The 13,185-nt window shown below is 57.1% G+C and overlaps 4 protein-coding genes and 1 non-coding gene across 5 annotated transcripts; 3 read left to right on the forward strand and 2 right to left on the reverse strand.

Moving 5' to 3' along the window:
* Positions 1-2,278: 2,278 nt before the first annotated feature.
* Positions 2,279-2,364, reverse strand: M421DRAFT_t127. Its single transcript has one exon. It is a non-coding gene; the product is annotated as a tRNA-Arg (tRNA).
* A 508-nt stretch (positions 2,365-2,872) lies between these two features.
* On the reverse strand, positions 2,873-6,502 carry M421DRAFT_9861 (uncharacterized protein; the record flags this gene model as incomplete). The annotated part of the gene is made up of 3 exons (XM_033598635.1): positions 2,873-3,670; positions 3,718-6,296; positions 6,358-6,502. The coding sequence occupies 3 exons, from the start codon at positions 6,500-6,502 to the stop codon at positions 2,873-2,875; spliced, it is 3,522 nt and encodes a 1,173-aa protein (XP_033443471.1).
* A 183-nt stretch (positions 6,503-6,685) lies between these two features.
* M421DRAFT_426033 (uncharacterized protein) lies at positions 6,686-9,434 on the forward strand. The gene is made up of 4 exons (XM_033594273.1): positions 6,686-6,956; positions 7,010-7,177; positions 7,232-8,073; positions 8,120-9,434. The coding sequence occupies exons 1-4, from the start codon at positions 6,833-6,835 to the stop codon at positions 9,191-9,193; spliced, it is 2,208 nt and encodes a 735-aa protein (XP_033443472.1). The 5' UTR covers positions 6,686-6,832; the 3' UTR covers positions 9,194-9,434.
* A 4-nt stretch (positions 9,435-9,438) lies between these two features.
* On the forward strand, positions 9,439-10,617 carry M421DRAFT_329371 (Prefoldin, subunit 4). The gene is made up of 4 exons (XM_033589370.1): positions 9,439-9,690; positions 9,742-9,876; positions 10,031-10,098; positions 10,170-10,617. Exons 1-4 carry the CDS (start codon positions 9,676-9,678, stop codon positions 10,360-10,362), a joined length of 411 nt encoding a protein of 136 aa, XP_033443473.1. The 5' UTR covers positions 9,439-9,675; the 3' UTR covers positions 10,363-10,617.
* A 499-nt stretch (positions 10,618-11,116) lies between these two features.
* M421DRAFT_75966 (membrane transporter) lies at positions 11,117-13,007 on the forward strand (the record flags this gene model as incomplete). The annotated part of the gene is made up of 6 exons (XM_033597181.1): positions 11,117-11,299; positions 11,351-11,390; positions 11,437-11,461; positions 11,521-11,631; positions 11,683-12,248; positions 12,301-13,007. The coding sequence occupies 6 exons, from the start codon at positions 11,117-11,119 to the stop codon at positions 13,005-13,007; spliced, it is 1,632 nt and encodes a 543-aa protein (XP_033443474.1).
* Positions 13,008-13,185: the final 178 nt, after the last annotated feature.

Consider the following 13,185-nt stretch of genomic DNA (forward strand, 5'->3'; position numbering starts at 1 on the left):
TCCCGCCTTAAATGCTCTCATCACGATTAAGTTTTCGCGTATCCAGACAGCCGGTATTCGAGACGGAATGGGCAGCCGCGGCAAACCGTTTGAGTGGTTGCTTCGAAAGAAGTGAAAGTAAACGTTTTCCGGCAGTCGACTTTCCACACTCGTTCTCTCTTGGGATCGATGTACAAGAGCAGAGCCATTTAGCTATGTCATTGCCACTGGCCTGATCATAATATTCGTACCGCGTGTGATCTGAAGATCCATTCCTCATGCGTACTTTACATGATTTACAGGTGCCTTCACACAGTGCAAACATACCTAGGCTCTCGACCGGTTTCAAGGACCTTCTCGCGGCTCAAAGGCTTGGAGAGAGCATGATCTTCTTCAAGCTTCTGCCGCGAAGAGCAATTGGCCTGGCACGTCAGCTAAGAGATGTTCTTCACCACCACCGCACCGGACAGCAGGACCAACATATTACGATGTTTTGCCGTGCTTACCACGCGCTATACTGATGATCGACTCGCCGCGTACGCCTGCCGTAGTGCAAGACATGACAGTGCCGGACTTCGACAACCTGGCTCCCCACATGGCTCTTCTTCTCTAATTCAACCCTTCCACATTGGGTATTGCGCGATTCTATGACCTCAGCACCGACAATACCCCGCTTCGAAGTCTTTACATTCCTCCACACTCTCAACAACTTTCCCTAAGATCGTTTTCGGTCGTCTTTATGAGTCTTCCGTTGCGCCCCTTCGAATACATCACGATCTTCTACTCAACATGAAGAAACCCCATCCGCGCGCTTGCTGTCAGCCCGTAACCCCGCCAGCAGTCTGCCTCATAGTGAACCAATCGCGCGCTTTACCTCCACTCAGGCCACGCAACCTACAAGTCGGTGAGCCTGTTCAACGTTGCGCACAGCTTGCGACTGTCGAATGGCGTATCAGGTCTACCCGAAAACGCAACCAATCCCTGTGTTGGAACTTGCAAAATTCGGTGTTGAGCTGAGGCTCTAGCCTCTAGGCCTGATCGACAGGCCCTTGGTCTAGCAGCGGCCACCTGCGGGATCTCAAAGAACAAGCGCGGCTGGGTGCCGTGGGCCTGGGAGGACCGCATATGCGGAGTCACTCCGTTCAACAGGTGCCGTTTGTTGACTTCGCTCTTCCGCGACTAACGTAGCTCATCCGGTCGCGGGCGTTTCAAACTTCCCAACGTCGAAGCCGGTCATCGAAACCGGATAGGTGGAGATTGTATGCAAATTCTGCTCTTCAATGATAGACAGAGGCCCAGCTGGCGCCATCGAGTCTTACGAGCCACACTCTGTGGAGGATGTTGTTTGCACACCTGAGATCGCCCATCCCGACCTTCACCGTTGAGCAATTTAGAATGCCGGCACAAATGCCCAGCTTTTTCCATAGATCCGCAAATAGGCAGCGTGATCTAGCAAATGCGCAAAGCATTTCATCTCATCGTGCGGTCTAGAAAGCCATGTTGTTGCTTCGAGACACGTCCATAATTCTCCAAGACATTCCGCAGCAGATCCCCCACCAGACCCCACCAACCAGGCTGAGATCATGGGACCTCTGGGGAACCTCGTCTTTGGCGCATCCTGGGGTTACCCAGGATTACAAGCTCGTTGCAACAATGCATCCAACAGCTTGCTAACACACCACCGCGCCCATCTCAATCTCCCAAGTCCCTCCCCCCACCCTTCAATGCTACTTCGACGAGTCACAAAAATCGCACACTGACGTCACAGCCTGTCCGCGTAAGCCACGTAAGCTGTCAGTCCCTGAGCCGAGACACCGCAGTCACGACGGTGCACACAGATACCTACCCGGCCCCACAAATTCCGGCGACTTGTCTTTCGTGCGACCGTTTCATATCAAAAACGGTCTGCGATCGACTACCTCGGTGACCGGAGATGGCTGTCGAGTCGCAATCTCCCGCCCGCGTATCGTTGATGAAACGTCGTGTAGCCGTGTGATAGCGCTCCGAGGGAAGGGATGCAGGTTGCAAGGCGACGACACATTGTCGATTGTCATACGAGGTCTCGCGCCAAGTTTGCCCCGGGAGCCCTGCGTTGTTGCTACTGTGAGGATTCAAGTGAAATTGCCGCAAAAATCCATGACGCGCGACAAGCAGTTTGCGCGCTATGCCGTTACTGTGGTGATTTCTGTGCCAGTGCTGGCAGGCACCCTGCAGAACAGATGTTCAATGTTGATTGAAGCAGCCAACAGAAGCGATTGACTAGCCAAAAACAATGGAGCACTACAAAAAGAATCACCGACGATGTCCGCAGGGCTCGAACCTACAACCTTTGGCGAACTTCAGCGAGAACCGAAAACCAACGCGCTACCATTGCGCCAGGACACCTTGCTCGAAAGCTGATTCCATGGAAACCGAGACAATTATAACTAATATAGTCTCATTGTTTCATGAAATGAGATGTGCATCACGTACGCCTCGCGCTCTTCCCGACCTCCGCGTCGTACCTTCCACTTGCCCACTACTCTCCGCCTTGAAGCCATCGCAGATCTTGCAATTGGCACGCAGCGGTACGCCTTGCGTTAGTGGGAAATGCGGTACAATGCCCTGCGCGGGCGGTGTTGGCAGCGTGCTGGTGACACTGTCTGTCGTCACGTGCGGCAGACGGGTCCTCTCCTTTCTCGACCGCGAGGAGCTGGGCCTGACAAGAGCGCATGCAGCGAGAAACAGGGAGATATCAGGGCTTGAATGGGAGGTTTTGACGAGTCGGCTTTTAAAGGCACCTAGAAGGGGCGTTGAGATTCATACGAGCAGTTAGGAGCTTAAGCAAGATGAGTCGTGCAAACGCATCGGCCAAGTATCATATTTCTAGCTCAGCGAATAGGTACTTCGTACATTAGCGGACGCTCTCAAGCGTCGGCCCCGCGGCGTCCCGCCTCTGCACTATCTCCGCGCTCATCTGGCTGTTCTGTGCATCGCTCAGCGCCCGGACGATGCCGCTCTCGGCCTTTTCCCTGACCAGCCGCCTCAGGCTATCGACGAGGAAGCCGCTGAAGATATCCACGCTCCACTCATCCGGCAACGTGGCGAGCACGTGCGCGACATCGAACCAGCCGCCGAAGCGCGCGAGCAGCTCGCCCGAGCGCTCGATGCGCTGCGACAGGTCCTCGATGGCGAGGAATTCCGTCAGCAGGTGGGTGAACAGCGCGGACTGCGCGGCGCGGCTGGGCAGCTCCGAGGCGGGGATGGGCAGCGCGCCCGTCGTGGTCGGGCAGAAGATGGAACTGTACCCGTACAAGCAGTAGCTGATTGCCGTGTCGAAGTCGCCGAGGCCGTGTGTGAGGAGGCGCAGGGCTTCTTGGTGCTGTTCTTGCCGCCCGTGGAGGATGATCATCTCGGGGACTAGTTCCTGCTCGTGCGGTTGCAATCGTGATAGGATTTGGCCGACGTCGTAGGATGAGGTGGCTGGCTGGTTGGAGCCGAGGAGTTGCAGTAGGCGTAGACGCGCTTGCCACCATTCTGCGGGGATGGCATTGTCGGTGATGAATTGATGGTATGTGGGTTTGGGAGGTTCGAGGATGCGGTAGGTTTCGTAGGTTTGGGAGAGGGTGGAGCGAGATTCCGAGTTGGACTCGAGTTCGTGAATTACCGTGTCGAGATAGAAGGCGATCAGTTCGTTGACGTAGCGCGTGTGCTGGCAGCGTTAATCGTGGAGGAGAAATGTGAACGAGAGACACATACCTTTTTCCCAAAGACGAGGTACTCCAGGTATTCTTTTACGGCACCTGGGGCCCTTTCTTTCAGGAGCTCGACCGCACGGGTCGGCTCAAACTTCACTCTGCTGTGATCGTCTGCGAAGATCTGTACACCCAACTTGGGGTTGCGGTTTGCCAGCCACGCACCATACTCCTCAACCAGCGATTGATCCCTGATGCGCGCGAGATACTTGCGCAGCTCGTTTTCGCCGTCGACAAAGGCACCGCCAGCGTCCTCGTCACCGTCGAGAATGCGCCTCCAAGTGGCAAGCACTTTGGAAGCCTTGAGTGAAGCTTTGCAGTTGCTCTGGTACAGCCTACTGAGGACATAGAGCCGTTTAAATTGTTCCAGGAGCTCAACAGCTCGATCAAAACAGTCAATTTCCTTGTCGACAAGCTCGTGAAGCTCGGCACGGTAGGATCCTGGGCTGGATGTGCCGCTCGGACTGCCTTGATCCAGCAGTAGCAAGATGTGAAGTAGCGCCGCGTCTACAGTGCTGAAGACGACTGGGTCGCTTGTGACACTTGCCATACCTTTCCGCCGCTTCCAGAATTGTAGGTACCTCTTAACAAAGTGAAGCAAATTATCACCAAACGGCCCGTTGACATCGGCAGGCATTGTGGAGAGATGGTTCTGCTGCAGGAACCGTTCAATGACGGTTGTGATACCGCCAGATATCTGGATGCCCTCGGGACCCTGCAGGACTTCTTGGCTCAGGATCGGCAACATGGACAGCACTATCCGGGGGTCTACCTCGCCTTCTATGAGCGCTTGTTCGGTGATGCGCTTCTCATTCTCGAAGACGATAATGTTGGTCTTGGTGCGCAGTACCACGTCCATGAAGAGAAGCACGGAAGCTTTCTGGCGAATGTAGATGAGGCTGAGGTACTCGGACTCGTTGCGAGGATCTTGGCCTCGTATATCGCCGAGCACCCTCTCGACAGGGTTGCGGTTTGGCCGAATGGTCGTCCCGTCTTCTGCGAATTGAGCTTGCTCCAAGCGAGAATCTAAACGTGTGACGAGTGGATTGCGGACAGCCCACCATATCTGGTTGCCAGCCCAGACTACATTGCGCGATTTCAACTTGGACAAGCGTTCCGTGAACTCAACGTCGGCTTTCTCTTGCGCAGTCGGCGGTGCCTTGGTGGTCTCTGCGCCAGCTGAGCCGTTTGTAGAGGGCAACTGCAGCCGTTGCACGGTCAGCTTGGCACCAATCTCGGGAAGCACAAGATCGTAAGGCTGAACAACGGTGCGTATTCCAAGAGGCACGGGGACGTGCGTACTGCCATCTCTCGAGAGGCCTAGCGGTGTGAGGTTCAGCCACGCCTTCGTGTCTTGGCCATCTACGTCCCATCTCTGGATCTCAACACCATACTCTAGGCTACCTGCAGCGTCTCGATGGACTGCAGCCAGCACGTAGCCTTCCTCTGCGTCCATGTCAGGACCCATGGACAAGGTCAGATCGATGCCTGAGCCATCGACTACGATTGCGTCGGGATAGCTGCTGAACTGGATGCTTCCTCTGCACATGTCGCCGTCCAAGTTGACAAACATGGCGACGCCCTGTTCGTTTGGAGTGGTGCCAACGGTGAGCAGGAACTCATTGGGATTGGGAGAGGCAATATGTGGTCGAAGTGGAACAAACGGCGGAGGCTTTGGAGCTTCTTGTACCTCGACACTGGGTCTCTGGTCGCCGGGTGGGAGCGGCAGTGGCTTGTCCGCAGGAGCGCTTTCCACAGAGCCTTCGGACGGTCGCGTGGGAGACGGAGCGGGGGAACGTGCTGGCGCTGGCGATGAAGTGCGCGACAGCGACTCGGGCACATCAAAGCCGTAGCGTTGTATGGGCGCTCGGGGGCTTGCAGTCCGCGACGAGGGCCCACTGCCTATGCCCATCATGTTGAGGCTCGTGCTTCGGCTGTGCCCCTTCTGGTGGCCCTGCTGCGGGGGGGCGGTCGCTGACGATGTGCTTCTCGAGGGCGGTAGCGGCGCCGCTGCGATGGTCTCGACAGCGCCTCCAACATGGCCAGCGTCAGGGTCGAGAGACGAAATGGGAAAGAGGCCGACCTTTTGCTGGTGCATCACGTCCAGCAACGCGTACGAGTGGCTGTCTGCGGCGCAAGAGAACGTGTCCCGCCTCACCGAGGCCAGGCAGCCTCCGTACTCGATCGTCTTGACCGCCATGGGCGGTGTGTTCTCGGTAATGCGCACGAGACGCAGGCGCTTCTTCAGGCCAATGACTACCACGGCGCCGTCTGCATCGCCCGCTTCCTCGTTGAGGTCCAGGCCGCCGACCCACAGACATGATATCGGCTTGAAGGTCGAGTCGGGGCTCAGCTCGGGCAGCGAGTAGATGGACAGGGTGTTGTTGCACAGCACGCAGGCCTTGTGGATGGCGGGGAGGACGAGGATCTGCTGGACGCCGGGGCCGCTGGCGTCGCTGTGGGGAGGCTCGAGGCGCGAGGCGATGATGGCCGTGGGCTCTGCGGACGGGTCCTCGCCCTCGGCCGGCAGCAGGACGAAGTGGAGGATCTCGGCGGCCGAGGTGCCCACGTAGAGGTTGCCGTCTGGGCGTGTGGATTAGCTGCCTGGAGACTGGAGGCGGGGCTGGGGACTGTGTGTGCCTACCCCAGACCTCGACACAGGTTATGCGTGCATCCGCGGGCTCGCCGTCAGCGGACAGCGGCAGGCCCGCCACGAGCTTTCGAAGGACAAACGGCCCGTCCTGCGGCGGCAGACGGGTCGACGGGGGGAGTGCTGCTGCTGCTGCCATTTGTTCAGAAGCATCACATGCGCCATGCCGGCTGCGGGCGCTACGTGCAGGCCATGTTGTGATGCGCGCAGTAGTTAGGGGGGGGGGGGGGGGGGGGGGGGGGGGGGGCGCCAGGTACAAGCTCGCGGATAGATGCGCGCCAATCGGTGGTTGTCGACCTAGCGTTCCGCATACTGTAGATAGCTAGATGGTCCCCAGTTTGGTGTGCCTCCACGTAGATGCGCCCGACGACGACACACGAGGCAGACGTGCCGTGCTTAGATCTGGCTTGTCTGGCTTAGACAGCACATTCACTACTGCCTACGTGCAAAGGCAACGCACGCTACAGCCATGGAGAGCGGCCTGGACGTTGAAGCGTATGCGGCGCAGGCCGAGGCACCGAAGCAGGCAGTAGGCGAAGGCGCAGAGACAGACGACGGCAACAAGTTCCAGAAGGCCATTGGTGCCTGGCGGAGTATGCTGTCCGCACCGCACACATGCGCCCGCAGTGAGCTAACGCGGCGCCAGACATCGACCTCACTGCGCTCGTCCCCCAACTCGACACGGTAGCCTCAGACCTCGTTGCACACCAGAGGGACACGCTCACACAGCGCAAAGAGCTCGCGCAGAAGACAAAGGACTTTCGCAAGCTCGACGACGAGAGCAAGCTCAGCGACATCAAGGCGCTCTTGAAGTGTAGCGTCCACCGCCGCAGCCCCATTTGCACTCGTCGAAGCTGACACAGCACAGCATACCAGGGCTTCATTGACCTCATATCGAACCAGTCCAAGACCGTCCAAACCGCCTTCTTCCAGCTCTACTCGCCACTCTCCGAAGCCCCCGACCCATATCCTCTCCTCGAAGCGTCCGTCGACTCCCTCGTGACCGCCGAAGAGGTTGTTCCCAAGCTCGCAGCCGAAAACGAACGGTTGCAGAAGACCGTCGCAAGCTTGACCTCGCAGCTGGAGGACTCGGAGAAGAAGCTCGACGAGGAGCGCACCGCCCGCAAGACCGTCCAGGACAGCCGCGACAGCAAGATCAAGGAGATCGAGGCTTCGTGGTCCGCCGTCCTCGACGAGAAAAAGGACAACTGGGAGTCCAAGGAGAGGAGTCTTGAAGAAAAAATCGAGAGCCAGGACCGCTTGCTGAAGGAGCTCAAGGCCAACTATGAGGTCTCCCAACGACTGGCCGGCGGAGAGGAAGCGGCCGGGGGGAGCAGCGATGCTGCAGCTGCGGAGCTTGACATTGTCAACTCTGAACTGGAGCGGACGAGCCACCGCCTGGCCGACGTGGAAGCACGCAACGAGCAGCTCCGTCTCGAACTCGCCCAGACTGCCTCTGCACAGGCTCAGCACATTGCCGTGGAAGACGATCCCGCGTTCCTCCGTCTGCGATCTGAGAACTCATCGCTGTTGCGCAAGCTTGAGAACGCCCGGTTTGAGAAGGACTCGGAACGCACACGCCTCGAGACCGGCTCTCGCAACCTCGAACGGGAGATCAAGTCGCTCAAGAGCGAAAAGGACGCTTTGCGCGAAAAGGTGCAGAAGTGGAGTGACTACGACAACGTAAAGCAAGAGCTGGACGTGCTGAAGGTGAGAACATGACAGATTTGCTTCGAAGCCCTGCTGACATCACCAGTCGATCGAGTTCGCAACGGGCGACGACGACGACGAGGCAACCGAGATTGCTCTCTCACAAAACGGCCACGCTGCCAAAGGAAAGGGTGAAACACTGGAGCAGCTGTTGCTCGCTCGCAACAAGAAGATCAGCAACGAGCTGACAGTCTTGCGCGTGTCGCACAACGACCTGCAGAGCAGATTGGAAGCACTCGAGGAAGAACTCTCGCAAACGAACATGGAGCTAGAGAAAGCACGAGCGCTCAATGAGACGCTGGAGGCTGATCTCGAAAATGTACAGCAGGAGGCGTCGAATACCTTTGACCCCTCGGCCAGGTCGGTGGCAGGGACCTATGTGTCTCGATACCCGCAATCGTCCTTTGCAGGCACAAGACGAGGGAGGGCAACATCGCCCACATCATCCATCATCTCCGGTTTCGACAACTCCTCTCAAAACACGCTCGCCTCGTTGCGCGCTGGGGAGCAGGTGGGCGGAGGGTCAGGCATCCTACCCATGGTCACAGCCCAACGAGACCGCTTCAAGAAGCGCAACTCCGAACTCGAAGCCGAGCTGCAAAAGTCACACACAACGATTTCGGCATTGCGGTCTGAAATCGGCTCGCTCCAGAAAGACAATCTCGACCTGTACGAGAAGACGCGGTACGTGTCGTCCTACAACGCACACAGCAGAGGCCCCACAACCTCTGCGTCGTCCTACGGCGCAAACCCGAACCCCTCGACTGTCCAGATGGCCGACAACGCGACGGACCGCTATCGCTCTGCGTACGAGTCCAATCTGTCGCCGTTTGCTGCGTTCAGAGGCCGGGAGTCGGCGCGCGCAATGAAGCGCATGCACATCTTCGAGCGGCTAGTACTGCGCGTAACCAAATTCGTGCTGGCCACGAGAACAAGTCGCAACCTGTTCGCGGCGTATCTGATGGGCATGCATTTCATGGTGTTCTGGATGCTGTTCTCGACGGCTGGAGCTCATACAGGGGCCGCCGTGGGCGCTGTTGCTGGTTCGGCAGCTGCGCCTGTTGACGTCGGATCTGCTGACATTTGGCACAAGGACACAGTTGGTGACGGCACATCTTAGGTCTTGTGCACATCTTAGGTCGTGTGCACATCTTAGGTCGTGTGCACATCTCAGGTCTTGTGCACATCTTAGGTCTTGTGTACATCTTAGGTCTTGTGTACATCTTAGGTCTTGTGTACATCTTAGGTTTTGTAGCGACTATGTATTTCTGCAGCGTTGAGCTCCGGGTTGGAAGCGTTCGGCATCAGTAAGCGAGCATTAATGAACACACGTCGAGCATCAATGAAAGCGTCTTCGTGCCATATGAATTGCAAACAAAATCGCTCACACCCAGCATTCGCATCCCAGAAGAATAGATTGCAACTGTCGATCGAGTCGTCCTGCCATTTTACGGTCTTGGCGTGCTGTAAACACCAAATTTGGAAGCGAGTGATTATCCATAGTTGACCCGCCATCTCAAAGCTCATCAACAACGCCGAGACCGTCGCACAGCTTGCATCCCCGCACGCTCCCTTCACACCACGGAACGCACATCACACACCATGCAGCGTCGTATGGTCCGTCCCTCATCTCACCATCTCGTTGCAGAGCCACGCTAACAAGCACAGCTCACGAAAGAGGAGGAGGCCTCTGCGGGCGCCGAGGATATGGAGGTCCGCCGCGAGGACCAGGAGAAGATTAACAAGTTTAGCTCGTTGCATCAGAAGGAGACGAATCTGGAGGAGGAGCTTGGGGCGAAGATGGTGAGTGCTGGCCCGCCTGCTGTCGTGTTGCTGTTTCGTTTCCGGTTCACTGCGTTGCGCTCCAAAATGAGACAATTGGCTTCACTGCACTGGCAATGAATTTTTCATTTTCTGTAGCTTTCTCGGCTGAGGATGCAATACTAACTACGGGTAGAAGGAGAAGGAGGACCTTGAGGAGATCTCAACAGAACTCGAGCTCGTGGATGAGGACGAGAAAGTACCGTACGTCAAGTTCAGCCTCCATCACAAGCACGGGAGCGGAGGAGCACGGACGATTACTGATCTGCACACAGGTACAAAGTCGGCGACTGCTTTGTCTCTTTACCTCAGCCGCAGGTCCTCGAGCTCCTGGAGAGCTCAACACAGACCATCGACGATGAGGTCGAGGCGCTGAAGTCGAAGCTCGAGACTGTCCAGGAAGAGATGGGAGAGCTGAAAAAGGCCCTGTACGGCCGCTTTGGGAGAAGTATCAACCTCGAAACCTAGGCAACCACTTTCTAGCTCGGATCGGTGCACGAAACGCAGCAGTCAGTAATACGACACATAGCATCAACTTACCGTATTCCGCCGTTATTTGACAGACGGAGTTGACATTCGCCTCGGAGCTGATTTCGAGATCGGAGTGCCTCAAGAACAGCGGAAAACCAATGATCCGCGGAGTCACATCATCAATTCAATAAGCTCTCCACGAATTGCAACCATTGAGGCTCTTGCAGCGCTTCGGCAAGTGGGTCCAGGCATCGAGGTCTCGTTCCCGATATGCTCGTCATGTGTGTGCATTAAACCCGCGTTCAGCAGCTAGCCCCGGCGCCGTCTCAACAGTTCCAACTGAGCTACAACCTGCAGCTTCGGATATGCTAAGTGCATTCGCGGGGTCAAGCGTCGCTTCATTGCCGAGTCCCCCTAATACCTCATCACGTTTTCCCCTCGTCATGCTCGCTTCTTTCTGTGTTCGATTCGCTCGTTGCCAAGTCTGAACATCATCGCTCTGCGCAATGGAGTCCGCGGATTTGGAACGGACTTATTCCCGCGAGATGCAGCAGCAGCGGCTCAACGATGGGGTGCATGTCACGACGCCCGTGGCGCTTGTGAGAAGTACGACGTCGCGAAGTGTGCAGAGTGCTCGCAGTCGAAGGAGTTCAAAGAGTCGCCGTACGCATGCCTGGACGCTCTCAATGGCTTCTTGAACTGACGTCGGCATTCAGATGCGGAGGGCTCTCGGACCGCTCGATTGAGAGACATGGAGAAAGAGGTGGAGTCTTCGTCTGATCTTGACAAAGCCAAGGATGATGAGATCGAGGAGGTGGTCACAACCTCGAGAGCGGGTTCACGTGATTCCAATGCCTCTCATGGAGATGTGCCTGCCAGGAAAATCATCCGCTTCAAGAACGGCGATCCGGATAATCCAGACAATTGGCGACAGGTACGCTCGAGCACTTTTGTTCGACACCGTCTCGATACTGACGAGCTCCAGATAAAGAAGTTGTATGCGCTGTTTGTGGCCATCATGAGTGGTAAGTGCTGCGCTCGCAAGTAGTGATCATTCTGACAACCATGCAGTCATGAACAGCACCATCGGCTCTTCGTATGCCTCCAGGCTCCCTGTTTGCAGACATCTATCTTTGCCGGCTAACACGAGTTCAGATTGCCAGCCGGAGCTACAGGACCCATCTCGCAACACTTCCAAGAGTACAACGAGTACAAGCTCATCCTGCCTACTTCCATGTATCTCGTGGGCTATGTTTGCGGGCCCATGTAAGCAGAAACATCATCCCCATTTGAATTTAACCTGACAATGTATCCTAGGATCTGGGGCCCATTATCAGAGTCCTACGGCCGCAAACTAGTCATGATGATATCCTTCGCCATCTTCACATTGTTCTCTGTCACTTCGGCAGTGTCACCTAACTTTACTGCCCTCGTCATCTTTCGTCTCCTCGTCGGCATCGGAGGCAGCTGCGCAATAAGCGTCGTGGGCGGCATATGCGCGGACATATACCACGACCCGAAGAGTCGCGGGCGAAGCATGGCAGGCTTCATGGCCGCGACGACGTTTGGGCCGATCCTGGGTCCGCCCATCTCCGGCTACATATCGGTCGTCTCCTGGGCCTGGGGCTTCTGGGTGGGCGCCATCCTGGCCGGAGTCACGTGGCCGCTGTTCATCTTCTTGCCCGAGACGTACGGTCCCGTCATCCTGAAGCACCGCGCGCAGAAGCTGCGCAAAGAGACTGGGGACGAGAGCATCACCGCACCCATCGAACTGGAGCAGACGGACTTCAACCACATTGTCACCGTGATCCTCACGCGCCCGTTGAGGATGCTGTGCTTCGAGCCGCTTGTACTGTTCACCTGCCTGTACCTGAGTTACGCATGTAAGTCGCAATGCCTGCCCCTCCCCGCTGGCACAATCACTTATCCACCCAGATGCAATCTTTTACATCTACCTGCAATCCTACCCTATAATCTTTACCGGCATCTACGGCTTCACGCCTGGCGAACAAGGCCTCACATTCCTCCCCATCGGCGTCGGAGCCCTGATCAGCGCCGCCTTTTATCTCACATGGGACTGGTACCTGTCCCGCGCGCAGGCGCTAGACAAGCCGTGGGCGAAGGACGAGGAAATGGTCCGACTGCCGCTGGCATGCATCGCAGGCCCGTTCTTCGTCCTGTCGAGTTTCTGGCTGGGCTGGACGGCCCGGGCCGACGTGCACTGGATGGTTCCGACGAGCGCGGGCGTGCTGTTTGGCATGGGCTATCTGTGCCTGTTCATGGCGCTGCTCAACTACCTTGTCGACGCGTACGAGGTCTTCGCCGCGAGCGCCATGGCGGCGGCGTCGCTGTCGCGGAGCTCATTCGGCGCCGTGCTGCCGTTTGCTGCGCGGCCCATGTACAGCGCCCTCGGTGTGGCGTGGGCGACTAGCTTGCTGGGGTTTCTGGCCGTCGCGCTGTGCGTCGTGCCGTTTGCGTTTCTCAGGTGGGGCGGCAGGATGAGGGAGAGGAGTCCGTTCTGTCAGTACTTGAGGCGGAAGAAAGAGGAGGAGGCGGCGGCGTTGCGGGAAGAGAGGGAAGGCGAGGAAGAAGCAGACCTACGCGTGGCCCCGAATGAGGTGAAGGGGAAGGAGGAGGTGTGATCACTGGTAACCGCTGACAAGCGAGACTTGCACGCCACAGACACACAGAAGATGCCGTCCAATCCCAGAATCCGCGCTTGCCTACGCCCCTCCATCAAACGACCGCCAAAGCGCATTCTCGCCCTCACTGCTCTCGTCATCGCCCTCACTCTCCTATCCATCACTGTCTACACACCAG

This window comes from Didymella exigua (assembly GCF_010094145.1).
Source record: "Didymella exigua CBS 183.55 unplaced genomic scaffold M421scaffold_53, whole genome shotgun sequence".
NCBI lineage: Eukaryota > Fungi > Ascomycota > Dothideomycetes > Pleosporales > Didymellaceae > Didymella > Didymella exigua.